At 36.5% G+C, this 16169-nt stretch overlaps 1 protein-coding gene across 7 annotated transcripts in view; it reads right to left on the bottom strand.

The window, feature by feature from the left end:
- Positions 1–16161, bottom strand: part of TERB1 (telomere repeat binding bouquet formation protein 1) — a 91589-nt gene extending 75428 nt beyond the window's left edge. For 4 of the 7 annotated variants that reach the window (XM_073226873.1, XM_073226868.1, XM_073226874.1 and 1 more), the window contains exons 1-4: positions 15530–16161; positions 12550–12658; positions 1126–1236; positions 813–941 (exon numbers count right to left, since the gene is read on the bottom strand). In XM_073226873.1, coding sequence (XP_073082974.1) covers positions 813–941; positions 1126–1236; positions 12550–12580 — 271 coding nt within the window. In that variant the 5' untranslated portion in view covers positions 12581–12658; positions 15530–16161. Of the gene's footprint in view, positions 1–812; positions 942–1125; positions 1237–12549; positions 12659–12739; positions 12797–15529 lie in introns of all 7 variants that reach the window. The other 3 variants (XM_073226870.1, XM_073226869.1, XM_073226871.1) reach the window with 3 other exon arrangements.
- Positions 16162–16169: the final 8 nt, after the last annotated feature.

The following is a 16169-nucleotide window of genomic DNA, read 5'->3' on the forward strand; positions in this document are numbered from 1 at the left end:
AAAAAGATAAAACTGGAGCCATCCATTATACCATGCCCCAGGAAAATTCAGAAAGGATGAAAAATGTAAACATTAAAACCACAAAAGTATGAAAATAAAACATGGGTGGATTCTATCACCTACCAACTATGGAAAACTTTCCTATGATTCAAAAATCCTATGAATCAAAAAGGGGAAAGAATGATGAATTTTATTTGCATAAAATAAAAAACTTTTGCATGCCTCCCTCCCATCTCCCCCACCCCCACAAAAAGGTATAAGCATAGTAAAAGGCAAAGTGAAAAAAACATTTCCAATTAATGACAAGAAAGATTGTGAGAGATTTTGAATGAATTAAAACAATTTCTAAATATCCCGTCTAGCACACCCTTCTAGATTATGTGTGCCTTTCACTGTCTTTTGAGCTATTTTATAACTCTGTAAATCATGAAAAACTGATAGTTATTCTTGTCCATAGAAATATAAAATATTTTGTCGTAGAACGAAATTATTGTCCTGCATATAATGACCAGTTATGTGTCTATAAGTTTATTTCAGCATTCCCAAATGCCTGTATTGTTTTTTTTCCATTGCTTTTGAAATAACTATAACATTTTACTGGTTCCTTCATTAGTTAATAAGTTAAATAAAATCTTTGTCATGCATGAATATATATAAATATATATAATAAATAAATAAATAGATAGATAATGCCTTGGTGAAACTATCTAGACATGTAAAAAAGGAATTTAAGTCTAGCATTATTTTTCAGTAGTTTGTTAAAGCATCACACAATCATTGAAGGATAATGAAATTAAGTTTTTGTATTTTACCATTGTTTTCTGCAACTGCTCCTAATGTATATAAGGCTGCTTCTTTCACTATGCTATGTTCGCTTGACTTTGCAAGATCTTTTACAAACATCAAACCGCCAATTTCCCAAAAATAAACACCTGCAGTACCTGTAGAGTGTGCAAACAAAATAGAAATGATATTAAGCTTATTCTTTTATGGATAAAATACATCACACGAACATAATAACAACATGCAGAGTAACTGAATGGAAAAGAAAGAACTAGGCATTTTGCATATATCACAATACTAAAGAACTAGAATCACAGATAAAAATTCATGGTCATGTCTTACTGTTGTGTTCACAAATTGAATGAATAGTGACCAAAGCTTCCTTTTGTGAAGAAGGGTTGTCCATTTGATACTTCAAACATTCCAATAATAAATTCAGGTCGGTCTTTATTTCTAAAGAACAAAAATTTCATTGTTTTAAATTAAACATTTCCTTTCAAAAACTAACCACTTAACTTTCACTTTCTAAATTACAAATATTTGCAATGTTTGCTTTCAAAATAAGTATGCATTACTTTTATAATCTAACAAAAAAGATATGTAAAAGAAATGTGTTTATGAACTTGAAATGGGTTTCTTGTAGTTATCTGATTTCCCCTTGCATAAAATATAGGAGTAGAAAATCCAAATAATTTCCTCTTTAAGTAAATATGCACTTGTTTAAGGATCTGCAATTTAGAAGTGAACGAATAAAAATGAAAATATAACATTAGAATTTTTGGAATGTTACTAAAGTAGTATTTAGGAGGAAATTTATAACATTAAATGCCTATATTATAAAAAGAGGTTTCAAATTAGTGACCGCAGCTTCCACCTTAATAAACTAGACAAACTAAATTAAACCAAAAGTGAGCAGAAGGAAGGAACTTATAAAGATCAAAGCTGAAATCAATGAGATAGAAAACAGAAAAAAAACAGCCGGTTCTTTGAGAAGATCAATAAAAGTGATGAACCTCCAGACAATGTGATCAGGAAAAAAAGGAGCAAAGACACAATTTACCAATATCAAAATGAGAGATGGCATCACCATAGATTCTATAGATATTCAAAAAATAATGGTTATATATAACTTCATACCTCTAGATTCAATGACTTAGGAGGAATGGACAAACTGCTTGAAAGACGCAAATTACCAAAACTCACCCAGGAAGAAATATAGCCTAAATAGACCTGCATCTATGAAAGAAATTTAAATCCTAATTTAAAACCTTTATATAAAGAAAACTCCAGGCTCAAATGGATTCATTTGTAAATTCTACTAAACATTTAAGGAAGAAATAGTGTCACATGTGCACAGACTTTTCCAAAAGTTCAGAGAGAAGGAATACTTCCTAGGTCATTCTATGAAGTCGGCATTACCCTTATACCAAAACCAAAGCCACTAGAAAGAAATAGAAAACTATAGGCCAATGTCCTTTATGAACTTACCTGCAAAAGTCTAAACAATTTTAACAAATTGAATCCAACAATATATTAAAATGACAATACACATGACCAAATCGGTTTATCCGAGGAATGCAGGGTTGGTTTAAGATTCAAAAACAGTCAGAGAGAGAGAGAGAGAGAGAGAGAGAGTGTGTGTGTGTGTTGTATGTAATAAGCTAAAACAGAAAACTATATACTCATCTCAACAGATGCAAAAAAAAGCATTTGTCAAAATCCACCATTCAATTCTGATTTTTTTCAAAATTCAGCAAACTTGGAATAGAAAGGATCATCCTCAACCTGACAAAATATATCTACAAAGAAAACCTACAGTAAACATAACACTTACTGATAAACATTAAACTCATCTCCCTAAAATCAGGAACAAGACCAAGATGTTTAATATTGTACTGGAGGGTCTAGTCAGTGCTATTAGGTAAGAAAAATTAATTATGAGGCATTCAAATTTGTGGGAAGGAAGTAGTAAAAATATCTGCATTTTCATACTACATGATCTATGTAGATAATCACATGGACTCTACAAAAGTTACTAGAACTAATGAGTCTAGTAAGGTTTAGCATATCCATTTATCATACAGGAATCAATCATATTTTTATATGCCAGAAATAATTTGAAATTTGAATTTAAAAACAATGTAATTAGCAACAAAAATATGAAATACTTAGGAATAAATCTGATAAAAGATCTGAATGAAACACACACTGAAAACTAAAAAATACTGCTGAGAGATATTAAAGAACATTGAAATAAAGGTAGTAAAACACCTTGTTCAGGAGTCAGAAGACAAAATATTGTTAAGATGTCAATTATTTCAAACTGATCTATAGACTCAATGCAATCACAACAGGTTTTGTAATAATTGACAAGGTGATTCCAAAACTCATGTGGAAATATAAAGGACTAGAATAGCCAAACAATTCTGAAAAGGAAGAATAAGCTGGAAGACTAACACTGTCTGATATCAAAACTCATTATGAAAGTACAGCAATCAAAAGAGCACAGAATTAGCATCAACTAAGACAAATAGATAAATGAAATACAGTGTAAAAACAAACCCATACATACATGAATAGCTGATTTTTTACAAAGGAACAAGGGCAATTCAGACAAGAAAGGACAGCCTTTAAGAAGTGGTGCAGGAACAACTGGATATCCATATTCAAAAAACATAATAAAAAAAAACTTAAATTCACACCATATGACAAAACTGACTAACAGTACATTGTAAACCTAGCTGAAAAATCTACAACCATAAACTTATAAAAGATACCATGGAGCCAACACCATCCTTAACAGTGAGAAGCTGAAAGCTCTTCCTCTAAGATTGGGAACAAGACAAGGATGCCCACTCTCCCACTTTTATTCAACATAGTACTGGAGGTCCTAGCCACGGCAATCAGACAATACAAAGAAATAGAAGGCATCCATTAGCAAGGAAGAAGTTAAAACATCCCTGTTTGCAGATGACATGATACTGTACATAAAAATCCCTAAAGAATCCACTCCAAAACTACTAAACATAACATCTGAATTCAGCAAAGTTGCAGAATACAAAATTAATACACAAATCTACTGCATTCCTATACACTAACGATGAACTAGCAGAAAGAGAAATCAGGAAAACAATTCCATTCACAATTGCATCAAAAAGAATAAAATACCTAGGAATAAACCTAACCAAGGAGGTGAAAGACCTATACCCTGAAAACTACAAGACACTCTTAAGAGAAATTAAAGAGGACACCAACAAATGGAAATTCATCCCAAGCTCTTGGGTAGGAAGGATTAATATTGTCAAAATGGTCATCCTGCCTAATGCAATATACAGATGCAATGCAATCTCTATCAAAATACCTACAGGGTTCTTCAACGAACTGGAACAAATAATTCTAAAATTCATATGGAAACACAAAAGACACTGAACAGCCAAAGCAATCCTGATAAGGAAGAATAAAGGAGGGGGAATCTCGCTTCCCAACTTCAAGCTCTACTACAAAGTCACATTAATCAAGACAATTTGGTACTGGCACAAGAACAGAGCCATAGAGCAAGCAGTGCAACAGAAGACAGAGTCCAGATATTAAATGAAACACATGTGGTCAATTAATATATGATAAAGGAGCCATGAATACACAATGGGGAAATGACAGTCTCTTCAACAGCTGGTGTTGACAAACTGGACAGCTACATGTAAGAGAATGAAACTGGATCACTGTCTAACCCCATACACAAAAATAAACTCGAAATGGATCAAAGACCTGAATGTAAGTCATGAAACCATAAAATTCTTAGAAGAAAACAGGCAAAACTCTCTTAAATATAAACATGAACAACTTCTTCATGAACATATCTCCACGGGCAAGGGAAACAAAAGTGAAAATGAACAAGTGGGACTATATCAAACTAAAAAGCTTCTGTACAGCAAAGGACACCACCAGTAAAACAAAAAGGCATAATACAGTATGGGAGAATGTATTCATAAATGACCTATCCAATAAGGGGTTGACATCCAAAATATACAAAGAGCTCACACACCTCAACAAACAAAAAGCAAATCATCCAATTAAAAAATGAGCAGAGGATCAAAAAGAATAAAATACCTAGGAATAAACCTAATGAAGGAAGTGAAAGACTATACCCTGAAAACTACAAGACACTCTTAAGAGAAATTAAAGATGATACTAATAAATGGAAATTCATCCCATACTCTTGGACAGGCAGAATTAATATTGTCAAAATGGCCTCCATCCTGCCTAAAGCAATCTACAGTTCAATGCAATCCCTATCAAAATACCAACAGCATTCTTCAGTGAACTGGAACAAATGGTTCAGAAATTCATATGGAACCATAAAAGACCCCAAATAGCCAAAGCAATCCTGAGAAGGAAGAATAAAGCAGGATCTCGCTTCCAAACATCAAGCTCTACTAAAAAGCCACCGTAATCAAGACAATTTGGTACTGGCACAAGAACAGACCCATAAATGAGTGCAACAGAAGAGAGACTCCAGATATTAACCCAAGCACATATGGTCAATTAATATATGATAAAGGAGCCATGGATACACAATGGGGAAATGACAGCCTCTTCAACAACTGGTGTTGGCAAAACTGGACAGCTACATGTAAGAGAATGAAATTGGATTACTGCCTAACTCCATACACAAAAGTAAACTCGAAATGGATCAAAGACCTGAATGTAAGTCATGAAACCACAAAACTCTTAGGAGAAAACACAGGCAAAACTCTGTTGGACATAAACATGAGCAACTTCTTCATGAACATATCTCCCCAGGCTAGGGAAACAAAAGCAAAAATGAATAAGTGGGACTATATCAAATTAAAAACCTTCTGAACAGCACAGGACACCATCAGTTGAAAAAGGCATCCTACGGTATGGGAGAATGTATTAATAAATGACATATCTGATAAGGGGTTGACATCCAAAATATATAAAGAGCTCATGCATGTCAACAAACAAAAAGCAAATAAGCCAATTAAAAAATGGGCAGAGGATCTTAACAGACACTTTTCTAAAGAAGAAATTCAGATGACCAAAAGACACATGAAAAGATGGTCAACATTGCTAATCATCAGAGAAATGCAAATTAAAACCACAATGAGATATCACCTCACACCACCTAGGATGGCCACCATCCAAAAGACAGACAACAAATGTTGGCAAGGATGTGGAGAAAGGGGAACCCTCCTACACTGCTGGTAGGAATATAAACTAGTTCAACTATTATGGAAAGCAGTATGGAGGTTCCTCAAAAAACTAAAAATAGAAATACCATTTGACCCAGGAATTTTACCTAGGAATTTATCCTAAGAATGCAGGAGCCCAGTTTGAAAAAGACATATGTACCCCTATGTTTATCGCAGCATTATTTACAATAGCCAAGAAATGGAAGCAACCTAAGTGTCAATCAGTAGATGAATGGATAAAGATGTGGTACATATATACAATAGAGTATTATTCAGCCATAACAAGAAAATAAATACTACAATTTGTAACAACATGGATGGAGCTAGAGGGTATTACGCTCAGTGAAATAAGCCAGGTAGAGAAAGACAAGTATGAAATGATTTCACTCATCTGTGCAGTTTAAGAACAAAGCAAAAACTAAGGAAACAAAATAGCAGCAGACTCACAGAACCCAAGAATGGACTAACAGTTTCCAAAGGGAAAGGGACTGGGGAGGGTGGGTGGGAAGGGAGGAATAAGGGGAAAAGGGGGCATTACAATTAGCACACATAATGTAGGTAGGGGGCACAGGGAAGGCAGTACAGCATAGAGAAGACAAGTAGTGAATCTATAGCATCTTACTACGCTGATGGACAGCAACTGTAATGGGGTATGTGGTTGTGACTTGATAATGGGGGGAGTCTAATATCTGATAAGGGGTTGACATTCAAATTATATACAGAGCTCATGCACTTTGACAAACAGAAAGCAAATAAGCCAATTAAAAAATGGGCAGAGGAGCTGAATAGACACTTCTCCAAAGAAGAAATTCAGATGGACAACAGGCACATGAAAAGATGCTCCACACCCCTAATCATCAGAGAAATGCAGATTAAAACCACAATAAGATATCACCTCACTCCAGTTAGGATGACCAACAACCAAAAGACAAACAACAACAAATGTTGGTGAGGATGTGGAGAAAGGGCAACCCTCCTACACTGCTGGTGGGAATGTAAACTAGTTCAACCATTGTGGAAAGCAGTATGGAGGTTCCTCAAAAAACTAAAAATAGAAATACCATTTGACCCAGGAATTCCACTCCTAGGAATTTACCCTAAGAATGCAGGAGCCCAGTTTGAAAAAGACATATGAATTCCTATGTTTACTGCTCACTATTTACAATAGCCAAGAAATGGAAGCAACCTAAACGTCCATCAGTAGATGAATGGATAAAGAAGATGTGATACATATACACAATGGAATATTATTCAACCATAAGAAGAAACAAATCCTACCATTGCAACAACATGGATGGAGCTATTGAGTATTATGCTCAGTGAAATAAGCTAGGCAAAGAGAGACAAGTATCAAATCATTTCACTCATCTGTGGACTCAAAGAACAAAGAAAAAACTGAAGGAACAAAACAGCAGCAGACTCACAGAACCCAAGAATGAACTAACAGTTACCAAGGGGAAAGGGATTGGGGAGGGTAGGTGGGAAGGGAGGGAGGGATAAGGGGGAAAATGGGGCATTATGATTAGCACACATAATGTAGGTGGAGAGACACGGGAAAGGCAGTATATACAGAGAAGAGAAGTAATGATTCTATGGCATCTTACTACACTGATGGACAGTGACTGTAATGGGGTATGTGGGGGGGACTTGATAATGGCGGGAGTCTAGTAACCATAATTTTGTTCAAGTACATTAATGATATCAAAATAAAAAAACCAGAAAATAAAATAATGGGGGGAGTCTAGTAACCATAATGTTGCTCATGTAATTGTAGATTAATGATACCAAAATTTTAAAAATTAAAGAATTTCAAAAAAAAAAAAAAAGAAAGGACTAACAGTTACCAAAGGGGAGGGGTGGGGGAGAGCAGGTGGGGAGGGAGGGAGAAGAGGACTGAGGGGTATAATGATTAGTGCTCATAGTATGTGGGGGGTCACAGTTTAGCATGGAGAAGACAAGTAGGGACTCTGTGGCATCTTACTATAATGATGGACAGTGACTGCAATGGGGTGTGGGGTGGGACTCGATAATAAGTGTGAATGTAGCAACCACATTGTTTTTCTTGGGAAACCTTCATAAGAGTGTATTTCAATGATACCTTAATAAAAATAAAAGAAGTTAAAAAAGAGTTCTGGGGAATTTAATGACAGCATTGTTACTGAAGTTAACAATACCACATTGTATACTTACAAGTTGCTGAGAGCAGATCTTCAGAGTTCTCACCATGCCACACACACAAATAGGTAATCATGTGAGGTGACAGAGGTACTAATGGACCTTACTGTGGTTATCACTTCCCAATGTGTATGTGTATCAAATTGTTATGTAGTAAACCTTGAATTTAGACAATGTTTTATGTCAATTATATCTCAATAAAGCTGGAAAAAATCTTAGCTGTAATAAAGGAGATGCAAATTTAACAAAAAAGAAACTGTAAGAAGTTTAGTTTGACTGTATGGATATCAATAAGCCACTCAACAATATCCCAAACAGTAATTTTGATGGGGCATGGTGATTTTCAATTCTAGGCACAACTGAAAAGTCCAAGAAACTTCTTTATGCACTCCTCTATTCCCTGTGTACTCCCTTCTCATACTTTGGTATTTCTTATTATAATCCCTTCCTTTCTAGCCAAACACCTACTGACATCTACAACTTAGTTTATCTTTTCCAGGCTATGCAACCTAGTTCTTTCAGTAATTCCTGAAGAAAATGAACAAGCAAACACAAATTGAAGTGTGTACAATACCAAAAGCACAAGCAATAGAAGAAAATTAGATAAACTGGACTTAAAACTGAAATTTGGGGGCTTCAAAAGATATCATCAAGAATGTGAAAAGACAACTCACAGATTAGAGAACTATACCTACAAATTATGTACCCAGTAAGGGGCTTGTGTTCAGAATGTATAAAGAACTCTTAAAACTCAATAATAAAAAAAAAGACAATCCAATTAAAAAGCATACAAAGGATTTGAATAGACATTTCTCCAAAGAAGATATATAAACAGTCAATAAGTATATCAACATCATTAGTCATTAGGGAAATGCAAACCAAAGCCACAAGATTCCACTTCACATGCACTAGGATGGCTATAATAAAAAAGATAGATTATAACAAGTGTTAATCAAAGATTTCAAGAAACTAGAGCCCTTATACATTGTTGTAGGAATGTAAAATGGTATAGCCACTTTAGCGAACAGTGTAGTAGTTCCTGAGGTTAAACATAAATTTCCCATAGACTTGGCACTTCCATTCCTAGATACAGCCCAAGAGAAATGAAAACATGTCCACACAAAAACTTGTATATGAATGTTAATAGCAGCATTACTCATAATAAACAAACAGTAGAATCAAATGTCCTTAACTCTTGAATGAATATATAAAATATGATATATCCACTCAATGGAATACTATTCATCAACAAAAAAGAAATGAAGATACTAATACAACATAGATGATCCTTGAAAATATTATGCTAAGTGAAAGCTGCCAGTCACAAAAGCCCACATACTGTAGGATTCCATTTATATGAAATGCCCAGAACAGACAAATCTAGAGACAGAAAACATATTAGTGGTTGCCTAGGGTTGGGGCAGAGATGACTGCTAAAGGATACAGGGCTTCTTTGGAGGTGATGAAAATGTCCTAAAATTGATTGTGGTGATGGTTACACAATGCTGTGAATATACTAAAAACAACTGAATTGTATACATTAAATGGGTGAACTGTGTGATATGTCAATTATATCTTAATAAACTTACTACATATTAAGAAAACAAATTATTGGTATGCTTCGCAAATGACCAAAGTGACTCCAATCACAATTCTTTTGGGTGATTGATATGGATGCTGGGAAAGAGACATTTTTTCTCCTTTCCATATTTCAAACTGTATGTAAATTTGGCTATTCATGTCCAAGGCCAAATTTTGGACCCCTGTCATTAATCAGAGCAGCTCTACCAGTGATATTTTCAACACTGGTATTTCACTTTCGGAGTCATGACCCCTAATTCTTTCAACTGTCTCACTTTCTTATTCCTGTATTTACTCCTTGACCTCAAAAATCTCTAATCTCCTGTTCTCCAAGTCTTCTAGATTCACTTCTTCCCTATTCATCCCAGATCCCATGATTCTTCACTTCAGCCATTATTTGCTAGGATTCCTTGGATCCTCTGTCCTTCCACTAGCCATGTCCTATGATCCTAAACATGACTCAAAAACACTTTCCTCTCTCTGCTCTTTAAAGGAAAAACAAAAACAAGCAATTATGCATTTACAAATATTTGGTATGCATTCCAAGTTACATCCTCCAACTTTACTCAGCAATCCCATGAGGTCAGCTGTATCTCCCCCATTCCTTTCTGCTTCCTATCCCATTTTCCTCAACTGCTATTCCAATCTTCGACTCTCTTCTAACCTCCAACCCAGTCCCACATCCCCTCGCTTTCACTTTATGTTTTAATTTGGATTTCCCTGGAACTAGACCTAGAGACCAGGATTTGAGTGCACAAAGCTTTTTGAAAAGATGCAATAGGAAAGGGAAGGCAGAGAGAAGCAAATTATTATTATGGGTAACTGGAGCTTAAGCCTACTAGGAAACTCTAGGAGCCAAGATAGAGCCATGTGTCTCAGGATCATCCCAGCCAAAGGGTGAAGAGTACCTGTCCATCAACTCCCATCAGTCACTTTTTAGGGCTGTTCCCAGGGAAAGGGCCATTAATTATCTGGCATCTCTGGTTTGCCTTGCTCTCTGGTCAAAGCAGATTGCAAATGCCAGGATAAGCCCTCAGTCAAAAAGACACAGATGTTAGGCCTCACAGAATTCCTGAAACACTTTCCACAACATAGAATGCCTACAGAATATCTACAGCTACGCCCATTCTTATCTCTTCCTCTACAGTATCAGAACAGGTATCTAGCTCCCTTCCTGCTCATGGTTAATCCATTCACCCATGTTCTGGGACCCTGCAGTGACTATGTTCAGTGGGAATTTTTCCCTGCCCAGAATGATTTCCCTCCTCCATCTTGTCAGTTTCTTTGGAGACCTCTTCTTGATAGTTCTAGGTTTCCCAATTGTATAACTGATACATTTCCTTTTTTACTTAAATTAGTTTGAGTTGGATTTCTCTCACATGTAAGTCAAAAGGCACTACTATAGGTACATGACGTTTTAAAAAATCTACTCATTTAACACATCTTTACTGAATGTCTACTATGCATTCACTCTGTACCAGATGGGGATTCTGATTCCAAGAAACTCACAATCTGGTGATGGAACAGAGAAAGATGTGTGTAATTCCTACAGTGTGATAAGTGGTCTGAGAGGGGCATCTAAAATTATCCCCATTTTTCCAATTTCTTCAATCTTTTCCTCTGGTATCCCCATTCCTTCTTCATATATTCTCTTATCTCTAGGCCTCTTTTAAGTTTCCCTTAACATTACAACCTCCTTGTAGCTACCGCCATTTGTCTTCAGTCAAGCTTTTTATTTAATTGAACTATAACTGAAGTACAATATCATACTCATTTCAGGTGTGTAACATAGTGATCTGATGTTCCTATACATTGTGAAATCATCACCGTAACAGTCTAATTACCATCTGTCACTATACAAAGTTAATATAATATTGACCATATTCCCTATGCTGTACATAAATGCCCACAAGTTATTTATTGTATAAATGAGAGTTTGTGGCTCTTGATCCCCTTCATCCATTTTGCCCATACATCAACCCCACCCATCCAACTCTTCTGGCAACCATCGGTCTGTCCTGAATCTGAGTCTGGTTTTGTTTTTTAGATTCCACATATAAGTGAACTCATATTGTGTATGTCTTTCTCTTAGTTCACTTAGCATAATCAAGTTTTTAAGAAGAATAATCATACTGTCTCTGCAATATGGCTGAAATCTATTAAATTTGCTGTTTATAAAACAAATGACCTAAATGCAAAATCCATTGAAGAATTCAGTCATCATCTGTGGACATTTGACACTGATGCTCTCAAATCATTTTCATGAGGCATTCTCCTAAGGCTGATTTCCAAAATAGCCCATTCCTGACTCTCCATTCACCTTTCTGAAATGTTTCTCCATCTTTTTTTTTAGGGCTCTCTTCCTGAGCAAAACCCTTATGTATGGTGTGCATTAAAGAACACTATTTCCCATCCTTTTCTCTTTTACTATTTCCTCATTTCCTCTCTCATTAATCTCCTCCACATACATGGATTTAATTTCATCTTTCTGAAGACAACTCTGAAATCTGTACCTCCAGGCATACTTTGATGATGGTTCTCTCAGGTTTCCATTGTTCTCTATATACTTCCATAAAATCAGCTATCATATGGTATTCTAATTATGAGTATGCTTTTTCTCATTAGAATTTCAGTTCCTGAAGTCAGAGTGACAGGCATAGACTAGGTATACAATAAATACCTATGTAAAACTCCTGAATGATTTTTTCATTTCCTGGATCCTGTCAGAAAATCTGCAGCACATCTCACAAATATATTATAAAGCTAATTCCAGATATATGATCTATGAACTTCTCACCTTGTATTTTCTTTGTGTCCTCACTTTCCATGCTTGTCTGTACTCTTTTTCTGTATATTTCAACTGTAAGGTAAAGGTATTTTCTCAACTTCAATCAATTTTGAGAACTCTAGAATTATAAATGTAAAGAGATAAGGAAAGAATAGTTTTCCAGAGGCCAGAAGAGCAGGGATCAAATCTGAAAACTTACTAGATGTATGAGACAGGATGTTCACAGTTTAAGTTCTCTGAGGCTCAGTTTCCTCATCTATAAAATAGGAAACCTCTATTTCACAGAGTTGGTACAAGAATTAAATTTGAAGACATACATTTATGCATCTGGCACTCTTAAGTACTACAGGCATTCAACACATTTTATTAAGTAAATATGTGAATGGCTGGTCAACTCTATTTGATCCTCTTCTGGCTCTATTTCCTTACTTTCTTTCCTGTAAGTTTTCATTTCATTTCAGATTCAGATTCCATGAATCAAAAGTTCAAAACACACACACACACACACACACACACACACACACACACACACACACACACACACTTTAGAATTACATTTCTCTTCACAAGCTAAGTAAGCTTCATACTAAAAGTTTTCTAATAACCCACGTTTTTACAATGTAGTATTCCACTGTTAACCTTAAATCATTGTGTATTTAGCACTTGTTAGAAGAATTTAAAAAATAACTAGCAACCCTGACATAGCCTCTCAGATGTTTCACTGTAAAATGCTAAACGGATTATTTAGAAAAAATATATCAGATCCCAATTAACTTTTAGGGCAATAAATCAGGCTTTATAGAACTCTAAAATTCTTTACTCCAACATTACATGGTTAAAGGAAGATACTTATCCTTTTCATTCTCACTCTCAAAATGAAATTCCTAAGAAAAAATTAATAAATGTGAGAATTTTTTTATACAGTACTACACAAATGTTTTGCCATTTTTTAACCTAATATTCTGTTACAAGAGGAATGGTTAGGTATGTTATAGTTCATCCACACAATATTGTTACCAGCATACTGATGTTTACTGGAAATGTTTAATAGCAAGCAAAAATGCATATATTACAACATCAATCAAAAAGAGCAAGACTCAAACTTTTATCTACAACATGATCCCAATTAAGTAGAGGCAAACATAAAATAAAGCTAGACAGAAAACAGCAAATGCTAACACTTGTCTTCAGCTGGTGGTTCTATAGTGTTTTATTCCACTGTTTTCTATTTTTCCCATTTTTATAATGAGAGTTTATAACGTTAGGCAAGTGCTATCATAAGGTAGGCTCTGTTCCATAAACTTTATAAATATTATGTTTTTAGTCTTTACAACTTTACACAGATGAGGAGAGGGTACACAATTTGCCCAAATTCAAACTGATAGTAAGTGCCAGAGCTGGAATGGGAATCAAAAAAAATCTAAGGTCAGTCCCTATACTCTTATCCTCTATTAAACTCTCTAATGTGTAAATGTGCATTACCTTTGAACAAGTAGGTAAAGATCTGGCAAAAGAAAATAATTAAAAAACAGACTTAAAAAATGGACTACTTTATCATATGTGGAGTTTAAGGGCTATTTGTTTTAATTAACCAATCTGTTTTGCTTTTTAATATAACTATTTTAAAAGATATATTTCAAATAAAGAGGGGTAATTCAAAATTTAAATGTCTTGAAATTGAAAGTGACAATATACACTACCTTCTATTCCATTTTGTCTTTCATATACTGTTTTCTAACGGTTACTATGCACAGTAATATTAGATAAAGTTTGCTAAAGACCTAGTAGTATCATTAATACAAGTCATCTATTTATTAGCTAAGTGCTTCAAAACATCCACAGCAAAAGTTACTAACTTTCAAGGGACTGATAATTATAAAATTATAGTCTATTCCCAAGAACAAAAGCATCTGCCTTATCAGCAAATAGATACAAACTATAATGAACAGCAAGATTTCAAAATTATTTACTGTATTCTCACAAGAAAAAAATATGGACTTTTCCAGGTAACAGGAAGAAACTATCCCATTTACAGGTTTTCCTTGTAACTATTCCCCAGAACAGTACTGTTAACTCAAATTCAAACAAGAAAACTAACTGAACATTACCCTTTTTCCTGGCCTAGAAAATGCTGACCTGAAAAGCTTTTTGAAATCTTAGTATCGCCCAGAAAGATAAATTACATCTTTCTGTGTAATGCTGGCAGGGCTAAAAAATGCCACTAAGTTGTTGACAGCGGATACCCAGCTTGGACCCATAACACAGTGGAAACCTTCCTCTAAAGTAGGAGAGACCAGGGAGAAAGGGCCATTACGTAAGTACATGTAATATAAACTTTGTCACATTAAAGAAATGGAGAAATAACAGTCACTCGGGTCCAAAAAAGCTGAGGATACCAGGAGTCTGTTCACTCTGCAACATTAACATGCTAAGTGGAGCGGAGCAGCTGTTTCGCATTAATCCTCATCCCCGTTCCACACGGTATTTCCAAGGGAAAGCTAACTCCACCGTTTCTTCCTTCTGCGCTCATTAATACCACAGCGTGGCTCACCTACAGAGCTGAAAGAACATTTGCAGAGCACAGGTGGTCGCTCAGGCGCTTCTTCGACCAGGGTTCTCCAATTCCTGCGAGGGACTGGGGCGCTAGTCAAAGGCGCGAACCCAGCCCCACCACAGACCATTCATCAGCAGCAGGTAGGCCCGAAAATCAGCCAATGTAATGTGCCCCGCGTTCAGGTGATGCGGAACACGCGGTCCCGCCCACGATCTGAGATAATTCACCAGTGGTTCCCACGCCTTCCAAACAGAACAATCACCTGGAAAGGCGCTCGGGACTCTGGAGTACAGTCAGGGTCGGAAACTGCCAGGCTCTTTCGACGCCTAGACTACACGATACGCGACAATTTTTCCCCTGCCAGCTGCTGTGGGGACTGCAGCTGGGTCGGCTGCCTACTCCGCAAAGCCCCTTCCCGCCAGCTCAATGCATTACCTCACGAGAGCCGGTTAGGGAGGGCGCAGCGGGGCGTTCGCAGCGCGGCCTCTGAGAGGGCTGACCGGGCCTGCCTGCCGCAGCCCGCCTTCCACACCTGGCAACCAACCAACAGGTTCCGAGGCGCGGCGAAGTCAGGACCCAGAAGCGCCGGGAGCGGAGGCCGTAGCCTTTAACCTCAAGTCGCGGCGCGTAGAGCGCCCACCGTTTTCCACCCGCCTACTACGACGCCGTGCCCGTTTCCCACCAAGGAGAAGTCACACTTCCGCGTGGCAGGACTTCCGGTCGCTCCGCCCCGCCCCCCAGCGGAGCCTCGCTGCCCCCGGTTTTTAGCGGTTTGTCGCAAGGTGTTAGGAAGGCGGGCTCTGGGGTCGAGGCCGGCCGCTGGCCGGCCATCAGAGCCCCAAGCCTGCATCTCATTCCTCTCTCCCAACCTTCGCTCTTCGTCACATCCTGTCCTTGTTTTCTGACAAAACTGTACATTTGAAATAATTGTCTTTAAAAATTCTATTAATTTTAACAAATAGTGATGGTCCTAAGATGTCCACAGCTAGATTCTGCACATGGCTTAAATTCATTATTTAAGACTGTAAGAAAAATACTTTACACTATTTCTAACAAAGGATTTCTGTAAATAATT

The sequence above is a fragment of the Manis javanica genome, chromosome 17, assembly GCF_040802235.1.
Source record: "Manis javanica isolate MJ-LG chromosome 17, MJ_LKY, whole genome shotgun sequence".
Lineage (NCBI taxonomy): Eukaryota > Metazoa > Chordata > Mammalia > Pholidota > Manidae > Manis > Manis javanica.